The sequence below is a fragment of the Bombyx mori genome, chromosome 22 (assembly GCF_030269925.1).
Source record: "Bombyx mori chromosome 22, ASM3026992v2".
NCBI classification, from domain to species: domain Eukaryota; kingdom Metazoa; phylum Arthropoda; class Insecta; order Lepidoptera; family Bombycidae; genus Bombyx; species Bombyx mori.
In genome coordinates this window covers 5,408,615-5,435,777 of record NC_085128.1, presented here as the reverse complement: position 1 = coordinate 5,435,777, position 27,163 = coordinate 5,408,615, and the positions used below count along the sequence as shown (strand labels likewise).

The 27,163-nt window shown below is 36.6% G+C and overlaps 2 protein-coding genes across 2 annotated transcripts in view; one reads left to right on the top strand and one right to left on the bottom strand.

The window, feature by feature from the left end:
- LOC101744579 (dedicator of cytokinesis protein 3) overlaps positions 1–27,163 on the bottom strand; it is a 76,798-nt gene that overhangs the window by 40,209 nt on the left and 9,426 nt on the right. Inside the window, exons 5-6 of the mRNA XM_004931995.5 lie at positions 9,977–10,091; positions 905–1,195 (exon numbers count right to left, since the gene is read on the bottom strand). Coding sequence (XP_004932052.2) covers positions 905–1,195; positions 9,977–10,091 — 406 coding nt within the window. The remainder of the gene's footprint in view (positions 1–904; positions 1,196–9,976; positions 10,092–27,163) is intronic.
- On the top strand, positions 15,768–26,908 carry Inx3 (innexin 3). The gene is given in 9 exon segments (NM_001142970.1): positions 15,768–16,013; positions 20,339–20,526; positions 23,996–24,189; positions 24,283–24,405; positions 25,169–25,264; positions 25,368–25,478; positions 25,567–25,703; positions 26,070–26,217; positions 26,348–26,908. Coding segments are annotated over 8 exon segments (1,158 nt in total). The 5' UTR covers positions 15,768–16,013; positions 20,339–20,363; the 3' UTR covers positions 26,534–26,908.

Below are 27,163 nucleotides of genomic sequence, written 5' to 3'. Positions count from 1 at the left end.
ATTATTTATTGCAACCACAGACTTATTCATATAACTTTCACATAATTGATATTCGCCTCTTCGCATTAAAAGTGCACAATTTCCAAATATATTCGAAATTGAGTTAACACGTAAACTTTTGGTATTACCAGTATTTTTCTCATAAATACTGTCAAAAGAGCGTAGTTTACTTTTAGTTTTTTTTTTTTTAGTTTACCTATGTTTTGACCACTATTAACAAAATGAATACATAATTTTAGCTTACTTTAAAAGACAGATAATGTAACTCCCTGGTAAAAAATAAATGTTACAAAGATGATTAATATTAAAAATATTCGTTGTCAAACCTTTAAGACATTCTCCTGCAAAATTAGTAAGTTTTGAGATTATACAGTTTTAATGCGAGAAAACGAATTTTATGACATTTTACTTTGCTTGGTACTCGATTATAACATAAAAATTTCAGTATGTCTGTGGTGATCCATGGAGCGACTGTGACCATATACTCTGAAGTGGGCTTGTTTGTCGGCTATATAAAAGGTTGACTTAAAATTCAAGATATTTTTTCTTTTTCATTGCCTTTGCAGGCTGACGAGCATACGGCCCACCTGGTGGTGGTAAGCAGTTATCGCCGCTCATGGACGTCAGCAATGACAGGGTCAGAACCAAGTCGCTGCCTACCATAAAATCCTGGTGGTAGGACCTCTTGTGAGTCCGCAAGGGTAGGTACCACCACCCTGCCTATTTCTGCCATGAAACAGTAATGCGTTTCGGTTTGAAGGGTGGAGCAGCCGTTGCAACTATACTTGAGACCTTTTGGCGCATTTACGTTTTAGATGTCTGTGGGCTGTGAGCTCGTCCTCCCATTTAAACAATAAAAAATAAAAATAAAACTACATTTATATATATACTAGTCTATACTTACGGCAAATAAAGTGCTGTTAGCGTGAAGGCGGTCTACATAATTAGAGAATCCATCTCTAGCTATACGGATCCTGAAACGTTCCGACAGCGGCTGCGATCGTCTAGCGTCATGAAGCCACAGCAGTAGCTCTGCTTCGTCACCGCCAGCAGTGTGACCGAAGTCTCGCATGCTGCACATGAGGTGGTGGGACTGAGCCGTGGTTGTGGGCGGAGCATTATTCGAGTTGTTGGTGAGCGTTCCCGAGCTGAAACTGCTGCCTGAACCGCCAGCCCGACGCAGGGTCCCGCGCCACTGAAGGAAACAAAATTGATTTCTGCTTAAAACTAATATACTCGTAATTTTATAATACTTTACGTGATTATATCTTACTGGTGGTAGGACCTCTTGTGAGTCCGCGCGGGTAGGTACCACCATCCTGCCTATTTCTGCCGTGAAGCAGTGATGCGTTTCGGTTTGAAGGGCGGGGCAGCCGTTGTAACTATACTGAGACCTTAGAACTTATATCTCAAGGTGGGTGGCGCATTAACGTCGTAGATGTCTATGGGCTCCAGTAACCACTTAACACCAGGTGGGCTGTGAGCTCGTCCACCCATCTAAGCAATAAAAAAAATATATTATATCTAGATACGATTTTTACGATATAATAGAATGCCAATATATTTAAACTGTTTATCTATGTTGTTACATAAATGTATATTTTCAAAACATCTTAAACACAGATTTCAAAGATTAACGTAAATTTAGAGTACCTAATCAAAACTATTCCTTTTAATTTATTTGATACCAGTACATTTTTCGACTTTACAATTGTAAAACTTTATCAGTATATTTTGAGTCTTATTTGAAATTTTTTTCAATACTGTTTTTCAAAACTATTTATCTATTGTTCGTTTAGATATCACATTGCTAAAATATACTACGACTAGGCCGCTTTATATTTATGAAGATGCACCAGTATTGTTAACAAGAAATTATAGGCAAAGCTTTTTGTAGTTCTTGCAAAAAGTATACAGATATTATCAACGGTAACAAAAGCATCAAGATTAATTGAAGACCAGCAGATTTTCATTCCAATGGCCATGAACGAATGGGTATAGGAATAGCTAGTTTTTGCAAAAAGTATACAGATATTATCAACAGTAACAAAAGTATCAAAAGTATCAAAATTAATTGAAGACCAAGAGATTTTCATTCCAATGGCCATGAACAAATAAATGGGCATTGAAAATCCCCAAAGGTTTCTTTCCAACATGATTTACAAAGACAAAATCAATTCATAACAAACACAAAATCTAGGACAATCCTGAGGTCACACTTTTGAAGTATACATATATGACTTTGGCATAAGCCAGACATGGTTATGAAATCCGACCTCCTCTACTAGGTTCGATATGTGTCGCGCCTTTAAAGGCAACTCGTATTAGTCACGGGAACGGATTAAGGCTATTTTTTTTAGATATTGTTCAGAGAAAGCTTAATTAATTTCCCAATTTATTGGTCTTATAGCTTGGTGAAGCCCATTTCGCATTATAATCAAGAACATACAGATATTTCGTACTTGGGGTCTGAGTTTCTCGTTATCTGTATGTCCGGTTCCCGTATGACAAGGGAAAATCCGAAATTGCACATTTAATGTGATTACTTCATTATTTTCACAAATTTTTGAACGACATGTGACTAAATGTGTTTTCTAACAAAAATTTAGTGCTGTATTTTCATGTTCATTCTTGATAAATATTACTTACTATTATAATTGTAAGTGCAAAATTGACGAGCATTTACTTCTTAAGATATGTTTACGTTTTTTTCAGCCTACCTACCTTTCTTGCATACTAATTTTATTTTTGTTGAGTACTGGTTGCTGGGAAGAAATCGCTTTTAGCAGTAAGAATGCCTGTCATAGAATTATATTATTTATTACTAATGCCGAATACAACATAAGAACAGCAGAAAACAGAACAAAAACATCGATTATTTTTTTTGAAAAGCTAAAGATGACAGAAGATTATCCCGACCACAATATAAAGTTTTTATAGCTGTCTATCGACTGCGACAATTCCAGGAATAAAACCGAGTACTTAAAAAAGATAGCCTATAAGTCAGAGCGGCTTCAAGGATCATATCATCATCATCATTCTTTCCTATTACCCTCTGCTGGGGTGTAGGGCTCGAATAAAATTTTTCCATTTCTATCGGTCTTGGGCAGTCTGTTCTAGCTCCTCCCACGTCATGCCCAAGACCCCTAGCTCCTGCTCCACCGAGCGACGCCAAGTTGTTCTGGATCATATACCTACAAATTTTCTATATTACATTATGTGACCAGGTAATGTGACACAATAGTTGAAAAGTTTGTGTCGTTGCACGGTGGAGTAGTTTCAATGAATGATTTTTGTTTTCTTCCTAATCATTCGTAGCTTTTTTTTCCCTACCTACGCTGATAGCCTTGAGAGGCTATTTCAGCTTTACCCTAGCGTGTAGGTGAGCTCTCGAGGTTCAAACCGGAAGTGGCCTTAGCAAGAGCAGTGCTTCGCAGAATCTACCACCGGATCGGAAACGCGACCATCTGAGAAGATCCGGCGAGGAACTCCGTAGGCTGTGTCCATAGAATCATTTACTCGTCGAGCCCTTCGTCACAAGCGACGGTTTAGGCGAGGACGATGACCGGTTCGTAGCCTAGGGATTATTCTAACAACGCATGATACAGTAGGTGAGATCACACAGCTCAACCTGGGAAGACTCGCTAACAGTAGTACTAGCAAGAGCAGTCCTACGCTGAATCTACCACCAGACCGGGACCAACTGAGGAGATCCGACAAGAAAAATGAATGTATTTCATATAAAAATAAATTATTATGTTCCGAATTATAAAAAAATATATATTCAAAAAGTAAAACTGAATTCCGTTCCTGCCCGTCCAGTCAGATAGAGAAAAACGCTGATTCGTTATATCTGGATAAATGCTACATACCACGTTCCAGACAGATGTGAATGTGTTGAGTAAGCTTGTAAACATACGTATTAATTTACAATTAGGCTGCCGTATTAAGTGCATTTAGATCATTGTACTTATTTATTTATGACTACATGTTGCTGGGCTTCTAACAGCCTTCTATTTGTAATAAGTAATACGTATATCGAATGGAATTAAAATTGGAGAACCTTCTTTTTTAGAATTGTGTGCATGTACCCTTATTAGGTATACATGCATTTTCCATTCATTATAATGAAATAACACACATGCGAGTTTTGAAGTCTTGTTTTTCAAATTTTTATTTGCCCTCGTATGCAGTCGAGCATACGGCCCACCTGATGGTGAGTGGTTACCTTCGCTGATTGACGTCATTAGAGCCAGTGGCAGAGCCAAACCGCTGCCTACCGATTTGATTGTCAACCAATTTTGGTTTTTAGGTTCTAGAAGACCAAACCCTTATCATTTTGGTAATCGTATGTCAGCTTGTGTATCTGTCTGACTTAAGACCATTTTTCTAACGAGAGGACAGAGTATAAATTCGAAATAAGGACCAACTAAGGTGTAAGGCGTAAGATGGACAAGATACATAAGTCTCTCATTTCTCTTTTTTTTATTGCCCTTGTAAGCAGACGAGCATACGGCCTACCTGACGGTGAGTGGTTACTGTCGCCCATGGACTTCAGCAATGCCAGGGGCAGAGCCAAGTCGCAGCCTTCTACATTCAGAGCAATTAAAGGATATAAACCCTATTATATCACTCATAAAACTTTTAAGACTTCCCGTTGACCTATAATCATAAAATTTGCTGTCTGCATTTGATTGCAACAACAATCTGTAAGCGCATAGTACATTTAATCTTGTAGCTTCAGACTAAAGACATTGTTGTAATTTAAAAAATACATTCGGAGGTAAAACGCAGACCACTAGTTCGAAAATGCATTGCAGATATATTTTTATTGAGCGCAAACTTTAGTTTCGACATAACCGCGCGAATTGCACGCGAAGCGATGTGCTGGCGCAGTGTTTCAAGATTTTTGTTGGTTTTTGGTACCGCGACAAAGAAACAACGAAGTGCGAACTTACATTTTTTTCCTACCTATGCTCATGGTCTATGGAGCAGGAGCTAGGGGTATTGGGCATGACGTGGGAGGAGCTAGAACAGACTGCCCAAGACCGATATAAATGGAAAAATTTGATTCGAGCCCTACACCCCAGCAGAGGGTAATAGGAAAGAATGATGATGATGATGCTGATGGTCTAGAGCGACCATGTCAGCGTCACCGGGCTAGTAGGTGAGCTCGCGGGGCTCAAACCTGACGATGTTGCTAACACGAACCCTAGCAAGAGCCGCGCTTCGCAGAATCTACCACCGGATCGGAAACGCGACCCACTGAAAAGATCCGGCGAGAAACACTTGGGCTCGAATGTACCTAGCGAATTTATACGAGCAATTGAAGAAGCTTCAATAGTAGCAGCGCTCGATAGATGGCGTTATTAGTTTTCTTAATCGTGATACTATATTTCATGGTTTGAACAGCAAAGTTGCATTTCCAAGTGTTTTGAAAGAGTGAACAATAGCGTCATCTATCGCACTGTCAACTAATTCCTACAATGATATTTATGTTTATTTAACGAAACAAAAGAGAAAATGTTGAGGAGTTTTTTTTTTTACAATAAGTTGAATTGTTTTTCATAGTTTTGAATTCCATAACAAATTAACAATATGAAATTAGCACCTAGAAATAAATTATTTATAGCCCGCATACATTTAATTTCAAAAAAAAAACGAATATTTAAAATGTTCGTAAAAAATTATGTGAGCTAATATTTTCTTTTAAATGTTGACGATAAAATCGTAATTTTAAAACACAGCCTATATCCACTATTAGCCCTGACACAGCTCTAAATGGTTTCTTATCATGTATACTCATACGCTTACTGTCGATTATAAATATTAAATAATACAGGGTGTAGCAAAACAATTTACAGAAAAAAAAACGCGTTAATAATATTCGAAATTCTTATCACGGAAAAACCGCTTTGAATTAACTGATACATTGAACATACGGTTTAGGGCTTTGAGTTCCTGACTTCTCCCTTCGTTAATATCAGCTTTGCAAACTCCGTTTCTCGGCCATGAATACGATAATTCATTAAATTGTATCTTAGCAGATCCGGTTTTTTACTGGATAAAAATATTACAATTGCCAAAAATCTAGAACTCGCTAACGAAACTCGAACTTATTGAGGTCAGGCTCTGGAAACCGGTAATCGACGAGTGACGGTGTCCATACATTTAAAAAAAAAAAACGTCCTTTTTAAACTAATCTTTATAAAGTTCATGTTAAAAAACAAACACATCAGTTATCGGAACAATAAAAACCGAATCACATGCGTTATTTGTTTAATTAATTCCAAGCCGCGAGTGAACAATTCGTAATTTTTGATAGGCCGATCGGTAAAGTGGAATTGGAATATTTTTTTCACATTATTCAATATGTTATCTGTATATAATAACAAATACACATTGTCGATACTTGATAAAAGGTCACGTTCTTCATTCTTGATAATGCGCACAGCTCTGTTTGTTACTATATATGTAGGTGAATTATCCGTTAGCACAACTTTTAAATTTTGAATAATTTAATTTTATTAAGTATTCACGATGTTCTCTCTGGGTGTTCTGTTGAACAATGGTAATGGAACATTATCCCGAAATTGTAATCACAAAACGTGCAAGGATTTTTAAGAATATTTTAGGAGCTCGCTGAATTATTAAGAAATATGTTAATACGTTTTTTTTCTTGGTACATCATTGCAGAGTTTAAAAACTCTCAATCAGTGAAGAAAACTCAAGATGCTAGAACCAAGTGGTTCCAGTTAATTTACAGTAATTAAAATTCCCGTTCGGAAATCATCCCCACTCTCCCTTAACAATTATTACGATATTATGGTTCTTATAGTTACGCAAGTTTTTACCGACCTTCAAATAATTTGTGGTATTATGTATTTTTTAACAATTGCGGTTTAGACCTCATCAAAACGAGTACATTCTTTCTAGGAAGTTAAGACCAACTCAATATCCACCTGGTATTCGTTTGTGAACAGAGCTCATAATTACAATTTGATATATTTTTTTCGAGCAGTAGGCGATAGATGAACTTTGCTCCGATGGCGGGCGATGGTAAAAACAAGATGATAGTTTAATCTCAATCAATTATTCCTCAGAGCATGGAAGATGGAGCATATGGTGCAAAACAGAGAAAACTGAAGTCCCTCCGTAAACCTAGAGGTTCCAAACGATCCGTGAGAATGGGATTATCGATGTGAGGCCAATGTTGTATTGTGGTAGAACAACTAACGCACCCTTCAAACGAAAACGCAAAACTACTTTACATATTGAAAATAGGCAGGATGGTGGTACTTACGTATGCGGATTCACTAAGCGCCTTATTATCAGTATTTACGCAAAGATTATGCGGGTTTGATTTACGCTTACGTTTGCAACTGAGCGCTTCACATCCATATCACATTATCTCATTTGTCTAAAGCCACGCTCAAATCAAGCTAAGACACTAATATCCACTTCTCTCCGAAATAGTTGAGAACAAAACGTACCAGCTTCGTTTAAATTTCGTCCACGTCTTTGAATTGAGACATTTGCAACTAAGATATAATCTGGCCACATAATTTATGGGTACGGAACGCGACTCAGTTATTTAATGACCGGTTTCTGCCGAATGCCCACAGCAGACGACATCCAGACGATATTCCTGTTTCCCTTGCACATTTGAAATAGTCTGGTTAATTATTTTAACCGGTCCTTAACAATGAACGGACGGAGCAGTGGTTGTGTCATTCCAGAAGAACCGACTAGCCTTGCAACAACTTCCATATAACAAATAAATTGCTATTTCTCTATCGTTTCTCAAGGCCAAAAAGAGTGCTTTATGTTGCTCTGATGTTAATAGGTTACTGGATGGACCAGAAGTTTAATGGTAGATAAAACAAACGTGCCAGCTTCCTTTCTGTACAAAAATATGCGATTTTGCTCTTAACCTCTTTACGGGAATATGTCGATGCATCCGTGTATTCTATCGGCCGTCTGGTGTAGTGGTGACATGGTCACTACACAAGGGCGTCGCGGGTTCGAATTCCGCCAAGGAAAGATATTTAAGATACATATACATATTACATATAATACATAATTAAGTTTAATAATTCTTGGCCCCTTGAATAGAACCAATATAACTATTGCTAGTGGTCAAAGTGGAAGATGGCCCAGAGGCATGAGTCTAATACGTAGGTCGGTCCAGATACGCTCTACTCTCAACACTTCAGTCCACAATGCCAGCCGCGCAGCCGAGGATAGACAAGGCCCGCGCAGGATAATCCAGGAAAAGGTTATTAAAGGAGTCCACGACCCTCAGCATTGAGGATTCTCGACCCAAGGAAAAGGAGTGGTCAAATTCAATCTATATATACTAATGCGCAAAAAATGGTGGCTTCTATTGAACTTCAAATCATAACGCGTCTGATATGTTATAGTGGTAATAAACTTGTTTTATTAGTGATATCGTAGATTTTATTGCGAATTCACAATAACACTAAACTTACTTTCTATTTAAACGTCAGCAAAAGTTCAGATTTTCCATTTTGCAATTAAAACCCAAACTTATGGGTAACAATTACAAGAATTATTCGCATGAATAATTTTTTGTTATGTATTTATCCTGTACATGAATGAGGGTAACCTCAAAATATGATGCATACTTTTGATTTATTTATTTGTTTACCGCACAGCTGTGGATGGTTGACATGATCACCGACATGTTTCAGTCCATTTGTCAGGGCATGAAAATAAAATAGCGATTTTTTATTTATTTATTTAGTCTTGTTCAACCGTTGAGCGCCCTCTAGCCGCAGTTTATGGTCGACAGACTATTTTGTTTTGTTATTTTGAAAAACTATTTGACTAAAATTAATGAAAACATTTATTTATTGGAGAAACCTGGTGACGCAGTGATGTATGGGCTGTATGGCTAGCTGAGTATGTCATATACGCCCATTTGAAATTCATAGGCGCTCCGTATCTTATGTATAAAGTTTTATCCCGGTAGGCTTATCTACATGTGTTTATATGTTTTTTTTTTTATAACAACTAAGAGGCAAACGAGCAAGACGGGTCACCTGATGGTAAGTGATTCATCACCGCCGCTTACGGTCACCAGCGTTTACGCCAGTGCGTTGCCTACCCTTCATTATTGACATTACAATAATAATATGTTATTATGAAAAAATATATACATATCTGAAATAGCATGACTCGACTAATAAGTTTATTTGAGGCTTGTACAATAGCTTTATGGTATAAATTTATCTGTCTCGTGTGTCTACGTTTAGCATTCTTTAATTCTAAATCACTAATGTAATATTGCATTGGCATTGCTGACGTCCATGAGCAACGGTACCCACTTACCATCAAGAGGACCGTATGCTTGTCTACCTGCTTGGGCAATAAATAAATAAAAAATGTAATATTTACCACCGTCCGCACATCTAATACTAATCTCCTGCGTTCATACATTTTATTGCTACTTCAAGGCTACAAACAAACCATTGCAATTGTAGACGGTCACTATAATGTTTAGCCCTTTAATTAAAAGCCTACTCTAATTATTGTCACAGTTGACAGTTACAGTTGATGTTACAGTTGATGTTACAGTTTTCTTAAAGAAATTTCGATATTAGTTTCTGATGAATTATAGAAGTATGGTAAAATCGTAAGGGCAAGGACATAAAACCTGTTATTTTTGGAATTGTTTTCTCTTTGTTACGTCTTCACGTATAAGGCAGAATCTGAATACTTTTTTCTTACGTAATTCGGTTTGGAAAGAATCTGAATCTACAAGAATTACACATGCTACTTTTCTTTCTACCATTACTGAACACGGCGACGCTTACATCCACCCCACGTGTGCTGCACACGAGCGAAACTGTCAGCATAGCTAGCATTTTGATAAGATTCTAGATCCTTGAGCGTTCTCTCAGAAAACTTACAGTAATATATCAATAATAAAATTGTAAAATCGCAATCTTACCGCAGCCGCTCTCTCCGCGCTTTCAACATGAACTCGATAAAGTTCAACGAGGCTTATATCTTCGGGTTCGACTGCTTCTGCCCCTCGTCGCGGTACTAACTCCAGACCCAGCTTCCTGTTAAGAAAACATATTTGAAATTCACTTTGAGGTTAACAACTTACCCGGACTATAATCGGATTACATTACTTTACAGGGCCCTATAAATGCGATATTTTAAGACAAATATTTTTTGTATGGCAACTAGCGACATCTTGTAGCGGATGCCCCTAAACTTATATGTTGTTAAAGTTAAGGCATCTAATTATTGTATAACTAAACAAAGAAAATAAAAAAATAATAAATCATACAAGACTTTACTTGTTATAGGAAATTTACAGAATCCTTCATTAAAATAAAATATACGATAATAATATGTTACTGCCATCTACAGGAGCAATGAGAAACTAATCGAAGCGAGGCCATCTAGTGGCCGACGCCCGTAAACATTTTTGTTAAATGCTTGAGTTGCTTATCTATAACTAATTTATGTGTATTATCTATAACTAATTTATGTGCATTATATAATTATCAATGTTACTTTAAGCCGACTAATATTCTCTCAAGAAACTGAAGAATAATTTCTAACCTGACTAACGATTATGAGTATTTTTACCTTAAATTTATCCTCAAACACTAAAATGACTAATTGCATAATTTTATGTGGTTTAAGTGACAAATAACAAAGGCTATGTGTGAGCGTTACATTACGATTTTATTGCTTAGTGAAAATCATCCAAAATACAATTTGTCTAACATAAATTCGCACAATATTTTTTTTGTCCTCGGAAAAAACTAAACATTGCGCGTTGTAACTCTTTTTGACTCAAGGTTTAAAAATAATAAAAATGTTATCTTCGTTGACCCTGGCATCAAGAGAACGTTATGGAATTTAATTATATGCTTTTAAGAACAAACTATCCATTTAAAGGAGCAGTCACATCTGTATGATAATATAATCAAGGTGAAATACTTTCGTAAAATACAAACGAGGGAAGACCGCTACAAAGAAAATGTCCTTAAAACCTCAGATGGGCTGCGGAGGATGCCTACCTGACCATGCGAATATTATGAATCACTTAAGCATTCTTAGAATTCGCATAACCGGATATCGCCGATAGCTTTAGCCACAAAAGGCTTTTGTAAACGCTATCATATTAACTGTTGGTGTTAAAATGTAAAAAAAAAACACATTCCGAACAATGATTGTAGTTTTAGAATACAATTTGCATACAATTTTGTTGTCAATCTTCGTATCTGTAATAGTCGGGTTGGCGAAAATTGCACATGAAATAATATGCGAGAGAGTCGACCATATAATAGAATGGCAAATCTACTAAATATAGAGCTACGGCATCATTTAGCATGTTTGATATTTTTCCATTTAAGACGCAATAATAATTGAAATTAGAATTTTAAGTACACTTACTGGTGGTAGGACCTCTTGTGAGTCCGCGCGGGTGGGTACCACCACCCTGTTTATTTCTGCCGTGAAGCAGTAATGCGTTTCGGTTTGAAGGATGGGGCAGCCGTTGTAACTATGCTTGAGACCTTATAACTTATATTTCAAGGTGGGTGGCGCATTTACGTTGTAGATGTCTATGGGCTCCAGTAACCACTTAACATCAGGTGGGCTGTGAGCTCGTCCATCCACCTGAGCAATAAATAAAAAAAAGGTGGGCTGTGAGCTCGTCCACCCACCCATCTAAGCAATAAAAAAAATAAAAAAAATATGTAATTGATGAGTAGATAGGTAATTGTTTGTTATTCAAAGAAAGCACTAATGCCATTTGTTAAATGTATTGTAGTTTGCAAGCCAAATGCGACCAATCCACTAAAAAAATGTTTTGAGATCAGCCATTTGTTTCTCCTTTGCTTACTTTTTTCTTTGGCATATGGTAGACACGACAGTCAACTTGCTACTAACATATACTTTGCTAGCCTATCAGAAGCTACCGTGACCCATAGGCGTATAACTTGGATAATTTTTGGGTTTTTAAGTATCTATTGTATAGCAATTAAAACAATGAAAATCCTAGCATTCGGCACAGTTTATTTCTGTAATTAATAAAAATTTGCAAGTTATCTTTTAACTCTCCTAAAAATAAAAAAAAACTTTGGGTTGTTAAAGTAAGTCAAGCGAACAACTACAAATTTGGTCACTTAGTATTTTCTTTACGAAGACAAATTTAACGGTTCATTTACCGTTACTTATCTAAATACTTCCTAAACGAGTAGAAGTAACTGAATGTATCAAATATGAAACGAATTAACATCAGAAAGCAGTACTTCAAGTAATTCAGTTTATATTTCATTGATAAGTCTGTCTGGGCTACCGGATTACACGACTTATTTTAAGCGATCAGCTAAGAAAAAAATTATAAGATTTCAAACATTAAATTATTCATTCCACTGCTACTTACCAAATTAATATATATTTTTTACAGACGGATTACGTTTCGTAAGGCCATCGATCGAATCGTTAGCTCGTTCCGCGCCGAATTTTTTGTATGAGTTTTTGTGATCGAACAATAAATAAAGAAATTCATGTGATGGGAACCGAACCGAAGTTCGTGTGCAACACAGAAAGGTCACCAAACCAGTTAGTCAAGCGACACTGGTTGACGTCTGGAATTGCTCGGCCACCGAAATCAAACATACTCATTTTAAATGTAACGGATATTTCGATGACCGGCCCATCAAATAAACACAATAGTTAAGCGTGTATTTTATTTTAAAACCTATAATTAAACAAGACACACGATCGGAGCACGCATGCGTTTAACCAGTTTTAAAATTTTTTGAAATAATTGATTCGATAATTACTTTATCTAAAATCAATTTCTTGTTGTAAACAACCGATGCTTCTATATCGATTGTTGGTCTATAAAAGTACATAATATTATCTTTTGTGTTCAAATATACACGTGGTCAAATTGACATAACTAGCGTGAATCGTTGTATCCGCCTACTAACATATTCATAGGTCATTTACCTTTTTATTATATTAGTTTTAAAGTTACGTATAGTCTATTTTATATGGATTTACATAAACCTGCTACACGCTTAGAAGGCAACGTGTATGGCTTACAAATTCTTGGATTGCCATGACATTGACAATTCCAAAATGAGCATTGCAAATTAATTTTAGTGCACTATGGTTTAATTTAATTTTTAATATTCATAGGAGAGTACTTGAAAACTGTTGAAACTAAATTTAGACATGTAATCCAGGTAGGCTATAAGTAAAAATGCAAACCTGAATTGCCTAGACGACGATCGCACAGATGAAACTGGTTTATCAAGTTTTGCAGACATTTAGGCAACGCATAAAATAATTTTTACCTGATGAATTTTATGAAACGTATCATAAATAAAAGAAATAAACTATTATTGAATAGGACTGAATAAATTACAATTAATTAAAAAAATCAAAGCCTTGAATAGTATTTAAGTCTAAGAAACTACAGCTCTAAATGTGAGATACTTTTTTGCGTCGCTGTGCAGAACTTCAAAGCGCACTGATAGAAAGTCTCTTTTGCTATATGTCCAAAGACATGGGCATGTGGTATATCCCTATCATTCGTCCATTCTACAGGATCCTGGCTATTTTGTAAATTCAGCTCCTTAATTCCTATCCCACTATGTCCTATCGTAGCTTGGTATCGTATTGTTGGTAGGATATATTGTCAACCCATGTGTGTGTATCACAATCCCGTCTAAATCTAGCGTGAAGCAATAACGAGTATCTGTTTCGAGGGATCGACATTGTGTCAATGTTATTTTGTATTTGTGTCTAGGAGTCAAAAGTAAGACACGAAGTCCTCTGAGCATCTTCGGTAGTCAATAATGAGGTAATTAGTATAGTTTTTTTTTAGAAAAACAAAATCAGTACCCGTAGTAAATTACATTAGTGTCAATCAACATTCGTAATTATTTTGGGACTTGTTATGTCATGGTAGATGGTTATACCGGCTATTTTACATCTACTATAATAATAGGACTTTATTTATAAAGTTGCCGCTTAGTATACAAAAAGTTAAAGTTTTTTTTATACATTTTTTATTTCTATCAATCAATATATTATTATGCACACACGTTAACAGTGCTTCTCTGGCAGCGCATTGGTAGTTTTTCAATGGCCTTCTTGAAGAGATCAGATTTACGGGCAGAAACAAAGTTTTTGTACTGTCTCTGGAGTATGGAATTTTTTTCCCTGCCAAGAAGTTGTCCAAGCTTTGGAAAAAGTAGAATTCGGTCAGCGCAAGGTCTGGTGAGTACTGTGTATGATTTTTAATATAAAAATAGATAAGTCATTTGTTTAATGCAAACAAAGACCGGCCAGATTCAAGCGGCTTTAAGTCGTTATTGTTCATGAATATGGATAGGAATAGTAAGAAGACATTAGGGCCACGGTCACCTCATAACGATGGGGTAACAACGAGGTAGGGAGAGATCTCAGAAACACGAAAATATCCCGCAAATGATTAAACGGTTAGCTTTGGTTGGTTAATTAGGTAAACGATTGGCAGGCTGGTAAAAGGTTAGGTAAAAGGTATAAGCCTATCTTCTAGAATTATCTCAAATTTTTTGGCTCAATGTTTCATTATATAAAAACTAATCATTTCGAAAATGTTGTAAGCGGAAAAGGTATCGACCATTCTTGATGACAACTGCTAAAGTAAAATCCCTGGTGACTAATAAACAACTATGAAGCATATATGTTTTTTTTGACATCCTTAAATGAGCTGTAAAGGAATACACCTGAAATATAGCGTTTCCAAAATTTTTCGTGGCGTTCTATACTTTCACGATTTAATATCGCATTTATTTATAAATATGCCGATTGAAATCGTCGGAAATTCCGTGGTCATGGCCTAAAAGATAAAACGCGCAATATACTTCTATAAAGCCATGTCATGACCATGTCATGTTTAAATCCTGCAGAGATCCATACCAATCTTTCATGTACTTACTATTTTCCGCAAATTATTAGGACATGGAATACTTCAACTTAATTACTGGTGTCAGGGCATATTGTAAGCCTGCACGGTCAGGTATCGCCATTCTGCCTATTTTTGCCGCAAAATAATATTCATGTGATGTGAAGAATAGGACGTCAATTACAATATACTATTAAATATATATAAAATATAAAATTAAATTCGTCTACGTCGATCTTATGAATTAAGGTCGGCGGTGGCTTAACACGAAGTGAGCCGTGAATTTCATTGCGTATATGCGTAAATATAAAATACATTAATAGTAAAAGTCGAACTATCAAATTAATAATTACCGTTCCAAGAGGGACATAACATTAATATCATGTTTATTGAAATCATTCAACATGTATAAATATTTAAATTATTCCACTACAGATTAAGAGAGATATTTTGCTAATTAGTTTAATCAGTCAATTAGTTAATTAGATGATATGAGTATGAGAAACAGGTTTCAATAACGGACAAAAAATTTGCGTAAGAAACGTTGTGGTATTGCCCACAGAGAAAAGCCAGACGAAGTCAAGATCCTGGACAGAACCCGTTCAGCGATGGATGCTCTTAACTACTGACTACTGTGCATTTTGCTCTCAAAAAAGGGAAGGCAAACATTAAGCGTGATATTGTTCGTGTCAGAAAGAGACGGATACAGATGCGCACACGTCGCGCCGACGAAGAGTTCGGTAGTGAGCCCGCGGCATGCAGGAGGCCAATTCGGCTGCCCTTACCGACTCGCAGTCAGAGACTCGGAGCCAGTTTGTGTTTCCGACTCGCAGGCAGCTGGCGTGTCGTGAGCTGCCGGTACACATTCGCTGCTCGTTACCACAAATCGCTTCACTATAATGACACATTTTGAATAACGCGATGAAATAATACACTATCGGAGCGAAATTATAAACTAACGTGAGATCGTTTTGCTGGTGCTGTGGACACTGCCCACTTGTGTTTGTTAAGTTTCAAGTGAACGGGGAAGTTCCGAATTACTGTTAGATTCGAAAAGGTGAGTAGTGTCACTGAGATTCAATTGAAACGTTTAATGTTTAACTTTTACCCATGGAAGAAAAGAGGAATGCTGTTTGACAGCATGCGTATGCAGGAACAAAAGCATTATGCATAGTCATCTTGGTTCTTTTTATTCCGCCCGCTTTCTTGTGAGTACGTCGTGCGTTATTTTAAATTTTTTCTATAAACGTTGCAAATTATTACGTAAATTAACGACTGATGGTGGAAATATTATTTAAAAAATCGCAGGTAGCAGTAGGGCTCGTTTACCTGAGTGGCGATGAAAAAGGGAAGGGACGCGTCTCCATTACCGGGAACAACATATTTGAATAGAATGCCTAAGAGTTTTTATAGCCATGCCTCTAAAATACCACGACTTCAAAGTCATTACATTATTACGCAGATTTTTCTCAAAATTTCCAATTTTTTTTTGTTTCATCACAACGATACAACGATATTTGCTAGCTTTGTATTATACGGTCGGTAATTTTTCTGTGAACGTTTTACGATCGCAGGCGGTTATTATTCACATCTCTGACGTTTTAAAAAAAATTAAATAATACAAGTTGAAACGCGTAAAAAAAAATAGGGGGCTTCACAAAACCGATGCCCTTTAACATTGAACATCAATTTGTCGATTCTATAAGCAACCCATACTCATAGAGGTTATGTCATATATTCCGGTATCACGATTAAAATCTTGTATAGGACTTCGGTAAATTGATATACATTGGCGTTTCGGGAAAATACAGTTACTATAAACCCATTAAAATTACAAAAAGCGCAGCGACGATAACGCGTCAATAATTTATCAGTTTCCAAGTGTGTGCCGTGAGAGTCTTGTTCGATGGTGACACAAAAGGGGGCATATCTTTAACCGGTCCGTCATTGAAATCCCGTCACGCAGCGCGTGCGACGCCACCTGCATTGACGATCGTTCCCGAGCGCCGTCGACCATAACCTTCTGTATTAAACTGTGAACTTGCAAACTAGTTTATATACGTATTACCATCAACCAGTGGTACCCCGGTAGTCGAAACTCGATTATAATTAATTGAAATTATAAGTTTGTACACTATTATGATTCTATTGTCACAGACTATTAACCTTCTATAATCACAAATTTAACGCTAACACTTTAGACTTAGAAATATTAATAAAGACAAACAATATTTATTCTATTCTGAATTTGACCACAGAAAAAGCAATAAGAGAGGTTTGACAAAAAACAAATAGTATGCGTGCGTGTGTGTGTGTGTGTGTGTGTGTGTGTCAAATACATAGTAGTGTGTGTAATGTATTTTTTATTGATTTAATGCATTTTTTACGCATAATTTAATAAAATATAAATATTCTGCACTCCTTCTCTATATTCTCTATAAGTGTGGGAAATTTCATAATATTCCGTCCACGTATTACGCTTCACGTATTAATATATTATACATTCCCACCGTACTTTATAATTACGCAATTGTTTCAAGTTTTTTTTTTTTGCGAAATACAAACAAAGGTCCAAAGCGATACGTGAAACTAAATCTTTAATTTTAATTGAGATCAATTCAATACAATTCGATGGTTCGAAGGTTCATAGGTTCATTATAGTACTCATTGTGCACGCGGTACACGCGATATCAATTAGCCCGCATTGGGCCCACAAAGAGTTTTTGTTTACAAATTCATGGTATATCACTGTAGACTCTAGCCATAACTGCTCTTATCTCAAAAGTATCTTATTAATAACAATGTAATAGACAAAAATAACAACGAGTCTACAGTTTACTACTGGTGGTAAGACCTGTTGTGAGTCCGCGCGGGTAGGTACCACCGCCCTGCCTATTTCTGCCGTGAAGCAGTAATGCGTTTCGGTTTGAAGGGTGGGGCAGCCGTTGTAACTATACTGAGACCTTACAACTTATATTTCAAGGTGGGTGGCGCATTTACGTTGTAGATGTCTATGGGCTCCAGTAACCACTTAACATCAGGTGGGCTGTGAGCTCGTCCACCTATCTAAGCAATAAAACAAATAAAAATAAAGTTTGGGTCAGTAATTAACATTTTCAAAAAAAATAGTATCAACAATAAACAGTTTATTAATGTTCCTCATGGCACGATCCGCAAATAGATGACGATTCAGGATGCATGAGCAATAATTGTTATCTTAACTAATCGCCCTTGCGTACTTATTTCCGATTATTTGTTTTGTCGCGTGTCTAATTCTCGATTCCCATAGTACACTGGCAAGCGGGAATACTATATAGTTGCTACTGGAGGTTGGAGCGTTCAATGGGGCTTAATTAATTATATCTGTTGAGCATCATTGTCGGCATATGAAAACGGGTCCAGTAGTTGCCGCAAGCGTTACCCGAGACACGTAAATTACAACAGAGGACAGAAACCGGCCATTCACTCGATCGCTTCTCCGCAGATCACCAGATTACCTAACGATCTGTTCGACTATTTCGTCTCATTGGACACGCTTTTACGTCTGATGAAAGATATATTGTTGAAGGATCATCGATCCGCTCGGAGAACAGGTTTAAGATTCCTTTCCCACGAGAGCGTAGGTTGCATTGTATATAAATTTACGATGTTTAGAGTTCGACACCGTGTATTCGACCCGTCAATTACAAGGTATTCATAGACCGCTTAGGAACAAGAAATTCGTTAATACTAATGTCATTGTCTGCTTTCGTGAAGAAGAAAAAGCTATAATATGTTATTCACTTGTTTTCAGATTGGACAAACAAGCTCATACATGTTGAAAGGTTATCGGAGCTTTCAGAGAACACATGTTTCAATAACATGAGAATAACGATTATCCTTTACCTTATTAAATCGAAACGCATCACTGCTTTGCAGTATAAAACAGACAGGACGTTGCTAACGGACCACGCGTACTATCAACATCTCACTCAATACCACTGCCACATTTTGAAAAATGTATTTTACCTTTCACAAAAAATATCAGAATAAATAGGAGTAATGTACTTTAAAAGGTACAGTGACAAGTCGCTTGGACTTAACGATAGTATGCCATAAAGCGAAGGAATGCGTGTGTCGGCCCACTCCTCACTATACTTATCAGTCAACATAACAAACAGAGCTTACCTCACACACATGTCTTATCATTATTTGGGGTAAATGTGCTTAGCATTGAATTTAAGTTCACTCAAGAATATTAGCTACAAGTCAGTCGTATATTAATCGGTACACTGCTCGACTTATGCTACAGAGTGTACTGTAAAACTGAAGTGTACCAAGATTAATCAAAAGCTTTCAACGAATCTAGCGTGTCGAAGTACTTTTTGTAATAATAATAATCGATTGTCGAAATGACGTGTGAATCCGTCAAAATTGACGTCGCCTAAACTGGTTTCCGCGTAAAATTCGCGTTGCCGGACGATGCATCAAACAGGGTCGGTTAAGGTAAAGATGCGAGGTGCAGAGGGGAGGGGGTTTGAAAACGCAGGAGGCGCACGAGCAGCGCCGGTCGATGACCTGCCAGCCCTGTGCCAGCTTAACGTTACTCCAACACAGGTTGATATAAGTAATGCTAGCGAATTTATTGAATCTCTTTGTCCGTTTTCTCTAACTCTTATTGAAGTGAAGCGCAATACTAAAAAGAAAACTATCTGAACTGTAATAAAGAAACGAATAATTTACAACTACAACACTACCGATCCATTCATTATCAATTGTAACGTTCCATAAATTCCATGTACCCCGCCGGTGACCCACATTGTCCTAGCTTGTCATGTAGGAACACGCGTAGGAATAGGATCAAGTCGTCAAGGCTGGATCCATTAATCATAAATTGTCTGGAATACTGGAATAACTTCTTCCGTTTTCAATGAGAAAAGTCACGTTTCTTATGTTGTATAGATAAGTTAAAAAAAATTGTTACAACTGAGGCGTGGGCGAGAGGTAGCTGCATAGTTAACTTTCATATGAGGTCATTGATTGAACAGTTCACGTCGCCGATACTAGTATCCGTGAGTCTTTCATAACGGTGCATTAAATTATCGAATTCAAGAAGCTTAAAGACGGAGTGCTCGATCAGTAGTGCGTCACGGTACACGTTCTCATGAAAATAAAGACATAAAGCCGACTAGGGAGTAGACACAGCTGTTACACACATTGGACTATTGGACGAAATCAAAACAACAATAAACCGTTTACCGTTTACGTTCTAATTCGGTATGAGCTACAGACGGCACTTGTCACGTTATTTTACCCGAATTCATTTATTTTTAGTATTGTGACCGCGCGTCACGCTTAGATAGTTGTTTTATGTAGACTAATTTGGTCCTTTCTTTGTTTCAGAGGATAGTAAGCGAAATCATAAGGGATGGCTGTTTTCGGTTTGGTATCATCAGTAGCGGGCTTCGTGAAAGTCCGCTATCTGATCGACAAGGCTGTCATCGATAACATGGTGTTCCGTATGCACTATCGGATCACATCGGCCATACTGTTTCTTTGTTGCATACTCGTTACGGCTAATAACCTGATCGGTGAGTACCTTGAATATCCTGAATACTAATTTTAGAAATACATACATATTCTTCGATAGTTTAAATTTTACATTCACATAATGAATGTTTTTTTTTTCTAGTTTAAGCCATACAATGGAAGCGTTTTCATTTGAATTTTAAAATACTTAGCTCTAAACTGTACACATCATGGGAGCCTTTTTTTTTCTAAAAATACATAATTAGCATTTTCATATCTTCTGCCGGTTTCTTTCCAGTGCACCGAGAAACTAAATCAGCGAAAGTAGTAGCTCATTAAAATGTTTCAGATGCTTTAACCGAAATTCGCTCACATTTAGAGAATTAGCCTAAAGACCAAATAACATACAGGGTCTTAAATAGATATAACAGTACGTCGAGACGAAAATCTCGTACTACTGTTAAATTATGAATCATTTTCAGGTCATCGTTCAGTGTATGAACCCCGTATACGTAACATTTACCCAAATATACGTCGTCACGAAAAATTGATTGTACAAATAAATACAAGCGTTTGTATCGCATTTGATAAGCCCAATATGAAATCAGTAGAGCAAAACGGGTCAGCGAACTAACACCGACCATAAAATAGTTGTGGTGTTTGGGTGACGGGTTCCTTAATTAGGTCTCGTTAATGATGTCAAATATCAAAATTTATATTTACGTAATTATAAAAGTTACTGTCTTTGTAAGGCAACTATTCGGGTTGATTAAAATTCCGATGCGTCTTGCTCGTAAAATGAACAGGAAATTTAAATCATCGTATCTTTTAGATCGCCATTCTTATCGTTATTCTTGAATTATAATTTTTCTTTTCAACGTCACTTCTGTAGATGCATTACAATAACATAAAGATCGGTTCTTCGATACCTAATTCTATACTATAATAAATAGTATTTTGTGAAAGTTCACAAGTTTATCATAAATTGACTGACATTTTTTCTGAATTACAAATTCAAGACAGATGAAACCGCATACCACGTTTAGTTCTAATACAGAATTTTAATAAAAATGCAGACGACAGTTTTGTAGTAGATAGGGAAATTAAAAAAAAAATTATAACTTAACTCACGATACGCGATCATTGATGTAGTAATGATGTTTAGATACGTGATCCGGGCGCTTTAAGTGGCTCCGAAGCTATCGTTCGAGCTTGTGCCATAACCGATGTTTATGCTTACGTTATCACGTGCCCCTCATTTAGTCAGCTACTTACATAAACAGAACAATTTCTTAATTGCTACTTATATCTTACTCGTAATCATTACAGTGAAAAGTTTTAAATAATTTGGGTTAGCTTGGGTTAAACTACCATATGTAGTTTTCATTACTATGTGGCCGATATCACTTGACGCGTCATTAGACTGTACTTCATTGTCTGTGGCTTTCCAAAGAACACATTTCATACTTTCCTCGGCACGTAAAAAAAACCGCATGTGCTTGAGTTGTGTCACGTTCAATATCGATAAAACCAGCTTAGAAATCAAAGTTAACATTTTGTTGAATTGTATTATGCGATTCGTGACATAAAACCGCGCATAGTACGTATGTTAATGCTATAAACATGATTTCAAACACAATCACATTTATGCCTCAGGTGCTTGTAATCAGATTGCATATGTAAGGTGTTTTGAAATAAGAACACAAAACACGTTGCAAACTGACTAACCTATAGAGAAAATAAATTAAACAGCACTTAAGCCAAAAATGAAAATTTCTAGAAGTTTTAGGATTAATTTTAGAAGAGCTCAATTTTACTAGGAGCATTTATTTACCTGCAACAAAAATGCAGCAATTTATTTCAATAAAGATATTGTAGAGTTTTAAAATGCTGTTAGTACGACGTTTACCGTGACCTAGTATAGCTTGGTCCCAAGTATATGAGCGAAACAGAATACAGACGCAGGTACCGTTATACCGTATGACACGTGGCGGCCTCTTATGGTATAATTTCCTAGCGATTACCATAACTTGTATTATCATATTAACGCTTTTAGATCCACAGTAATACTTCTTAAAAAAAACTGATAACGGCCTGCGTTCTTTTGATATTACCTATAACAATTTCGAAGAAGTTCAGTGTTATTTTTCGGAAAACTAAAAGTATGTAGCTTATACGTGATTTCTTTCATTTCTTTGTTAAAATTCAATTTTTTTTCTCTACCTATTCTAGTAACCTCAAGGGGTTATTCTAGATTCACCGAACTAGTAGGTGAGCTCATGGGTCTCAAACCGGGAAAGTTGCTAACACTGGACCTAGCAAGAGCAGTGCTTCGCAGAATCTACCACCGGATCGGAAACGCGGCCACTGAGAAGATCCGGCGAGAAACTCAGTGGGCTGTATCTATGGGTTAATTTACTCGTCGAGCCCTTCGTCGCAAGCAAGGTCGCAAGGGTTCGGCGAGGACGGTGACCGTTGCTTGAGGTATCTAGAAGTACCGTTAATGGATCGGGAGGATCCTTAATGACATGTTTAGGGCGACGTTGACTGTTTACCATTCGGTCCACCGGATCGGGTATGAGTAATTCCATGATACTAATATCGGCACTTACAAGACGCTCCCTATTCAGCAAATTAAGGAGATACGAGTTAAGGCAATCTGCCGCCGGCCGCTACTTTGCAAACATGAACCGAACATAAATGACTCGCGATATACCGTTCTTAAATATTGTTGTGAAACGATTTCTAAGAACCAAGTTACAAACATTGGATTTAAGGAAAATACCGCTTTAAAATTATCTGCTGATTGGAATTTTGAAAACAAAAATGGCGGTTTTTTTTAAGATCGATCTCATTATTCGTTTGTTTCTTTTGAATTTCGATGGTTAACTTCCTCCTTTGATTGTCATGAAACCTTGTAAGCTACCACAATTGACAAGCACAATGTTACATTACCCGATTCAGTCTTTTAATTAAAATTTAATTTAAAATCATTTGGAGTATAGCAATTACAATATAATTAATTCTCTGTCGACATAATGAAACACTATAATGAAACAACATTTTTCTCTATGACAAATAAATACTCATGTACACAATGTTGATCAATTCTGCTGTGGATATTTTAGAAATCTAGTTAAATACGAATAGCATTGGTTATAAAGATTTAAATAAAGCCCTCAACAACGATCAAGGTATTTTGAGTCACGGCCGTTACAATTGAAGTAGGTAGGGACAGATGCAATGTCAACTATTAGGGTCATTCGCAGATATAACGGTGCAATAGTTATTTAACGAGGAGAATTGTTAGTATTTTTTCTCGATCAACGAATTGGAGGATTCGTAATCAACGAACATGAAAACATTTACTGACTTGAAATCTCTTAGTGAAAGGTATTTCGATATTCAATTTTGAATGACGCAAAAGTATTTTTTGGTTGTGTCATGACCAGCAACAATCAACTTTACCTAATAGTAATGAAAGTCGTTTGTTTAATACGAAAATAATTAAGTGTCAGTTTATATTTTCAGGTGAACCCATTGCTTGCATTAGTGACGGCGCTAACCCTGGACACGTGATCAATACGTTCTGCTGGATCACGTACACATTCACCATGCCGAATACTACATCTAAAACCGCAGCCCATCCTGGTCTCGGCGACGACAATGATGAGAAACGCATACACTCTTACTATCAATGGGTACCGTTCATGCTGTTCTTCCAGGTAAAGATTTAATCCAAAAATAGTAAAAAAAAATCTTCATTGAACTAAGCTCCTATGATTAAAGTTCCATATAACCTTTTTTTTTATTTTCAGGGCCTACTTTTTTACATTCCTCATTGGATTTGGAAGAACTGGGAAGAAGGAAAAGTCCGTCTGATTTCAGAAGGCATGAGAGGCACAATGGCCAGTATAGCTGATGACAAAAACAATCGTCAGGTGAAATAAAAATACACATTTTCCCATATTTGAACGCCGCGGGCTTTGCTCAACAACTTGGAATGCTTTTAATGGGCAATGATATCTTGTTACTCAATAAAGTGGCACAACTGAGATACATCTATGGACTAATTAAGCTCGATTAACGTCTTTAACAAGTATACGACTGGATCTATTTCGTATTTATAAAAGGAATATTTTTAATATAATACAACGTCGTACCCATTTACTTTAGAATTCCTATTTGAGGTGCCTACCATACCATTCTTCCTAGTTCAGCAACATAACTAGTATTTTTATTGGCGGTAGGGCATCTTAAGAGCAAACCATAGGTAGGCACCAACACAATTTTGTATCTGGTACCATCTTCCATTTTCGCGATTCGTAAACGTTTTTAAAAGTACTTTGACGGTTTAATCTAGCATTTTTTATTGTCACTAACCCTTTGCGCTCGGAAGACGAATGTAATGTAAGATTATGTCCAATACGTGTGACTCTGGACCTCAAGGTGTTAAATTATTTCCGACGTTCCGAATACTGTACAGTTTTCGTGGTCACACAGAAAGCGTTTGTATCTATTTAAGCTTGAAGTAATAAAAAAGCTTTTTCGTAATGCATCTGAGACCTTGTCTTGAGATTAGCGGCGGCATTCACGCTGCTCTGACCTAATTTTATGGTTTCAGTAACTACTTTACTTCAAGTAGAACTTGGAGCTGATCCATCCGTCGGAGCTAATAAAAATATTATATATTTTCTTTTACAGAATCGACTCGTTCAATATTTGTTGGATACGTTGCACATGCACAACACTTACTCCTTCGGTTACTTCTTCTGCGAAGTGTTAAATTTCGCTAATGTCGTAAGTATACAATATCGTATTATACTTACGAATACGTTCATGGATTTCGTATAATTTACCGACAGAAATTTAAAAAATACACTTATACTATTCATTATTTTAGGTGGGAAACATATTTTTCTTGGACACATTCCTTGGCGGCGCATTCTTGACCTACGGCACCGACGTAGTCAGATTCTCCAATATGAATCAAGAGCAACGAACAGATCCAATGGTGAGTCTACACCAAGCTCAATGAAACCTTTTCTCTAAAAAAAATCATCTAAAAAACATATTTTCAACATTCCATCTTCCTATTTCAGATCGAAGTTTTCCCGAGAATTACTAAATGTACATTCCATAAGTTCGGTGCCTCTGGAACGATACAAAAACACGACGCGCTTTGCGTCCTCGCTTTGAATATTCTTAACGAGAAAATTTTCATCTTCCTGTGGTTCTGGTGAGTCTATGTTATGGACAATTGTGAGATCTACAAATACCGAGTGCGCTAATTAAAATCTTTCAACAAACCAATACTTATATAATAATACACAGCGTTTGCGCCGCGATTTTTACTTTTGGTAGGACCTTCTTGTGAGTCCGCGCGGGTTTATACCACCACTCTGCCTATTTCTGCCGTGAAGCAGTAATGCATTTCGGTCTGAAAGGCGGTGCAGCCGTTGTAACTATACTGAGACTTTAGAACTTATATCTCAATGTGGGTGATGTCTATGGACTCCAGTAACCACTTAACACCAGGTGTGCTATGAGCTCGTTCACCCATCTAAGCAATTAAAAAAGTTATTTATATTTTTTGTTACTTCAGGTTCATCATCCTGTCAGTGGTTTCCGGACTGGCACTGGTATACTCGGCTGCGGTATGTTTATTGCCAAGCACTCGTGAGACTATACTCAAAAGAAGATTCCGGTTCGGAACACCAAACGGCGTCGAAGCGCTCGTTAGGAAGACACAGGTACTTATCCCAGCGATCAATAACACTAAATTGCAAAGGTCTTGACCGGAATTATGAAGACCATTAAGACTAATTTATTCGAATGACGTAATCTCTGGGCGTCTGGATTTTAGTAAAATACGGTTTACAGGTCGGCGATTTCTTGCTTCTACATCTGCTGGGCCAGAATATGTCGTTGCGAGTGTTTGGTGAAGTTTTGGATGAGCTATCACGAAGACTTAATCTAGGTTCCCATGCTCCGTCAGCTCCGTCGACGCTCGAGATGGCTCCTATTTATCCTGACATTGACAAGTATTCTAAGGAAACCGAAACGTAACTGTCATTTTAATCGACACACAGAGCAATCCACTGTAAAGATTACATTCTAAATCAGAACTATACCACCTTATGTCACTTATTAGTTTGAATATATTTAGTTAGAAATATTGGACTATGGCAAACTAGCATGTTCCTCGATGAAATATTATAGTTTTTTAAGATTTATATTCAGCATTTACGTCACAGTTCAGCTAAATGTTAATATTTCACTACTAAATGTATTTGACTTTCAAATAATAGTAAGGACGAAACTTTGAATGTAATTTACTGTGAATGGTTCTGGAAATTACGATCGTTCGATTTTTTTTTCAAATGTAAGCAACTATTCATGACATTCCGCATTTTAATAATTATCTCAGTATGAAAAAAAAAACATTCGTCTCAGCTTTATATTTTTTTTTGTTTGTTAGATTTACAATATTCAATTTGTCTAACGGGCACAATTGAAATTAAAGAAAATAGGTAGGTAAATAAAGAATTGATACGATTTTTAATAACGATTTGACTAAGACTGTCATTAAAATTTATTAGTGAAATTTATTGTTTTAGCAGAAGACTCTCACTATTTTAAATCTTTTTTGAAAGACACTATTTTAGAGTACATTGAATTACTAGTTTTTAAGTATTT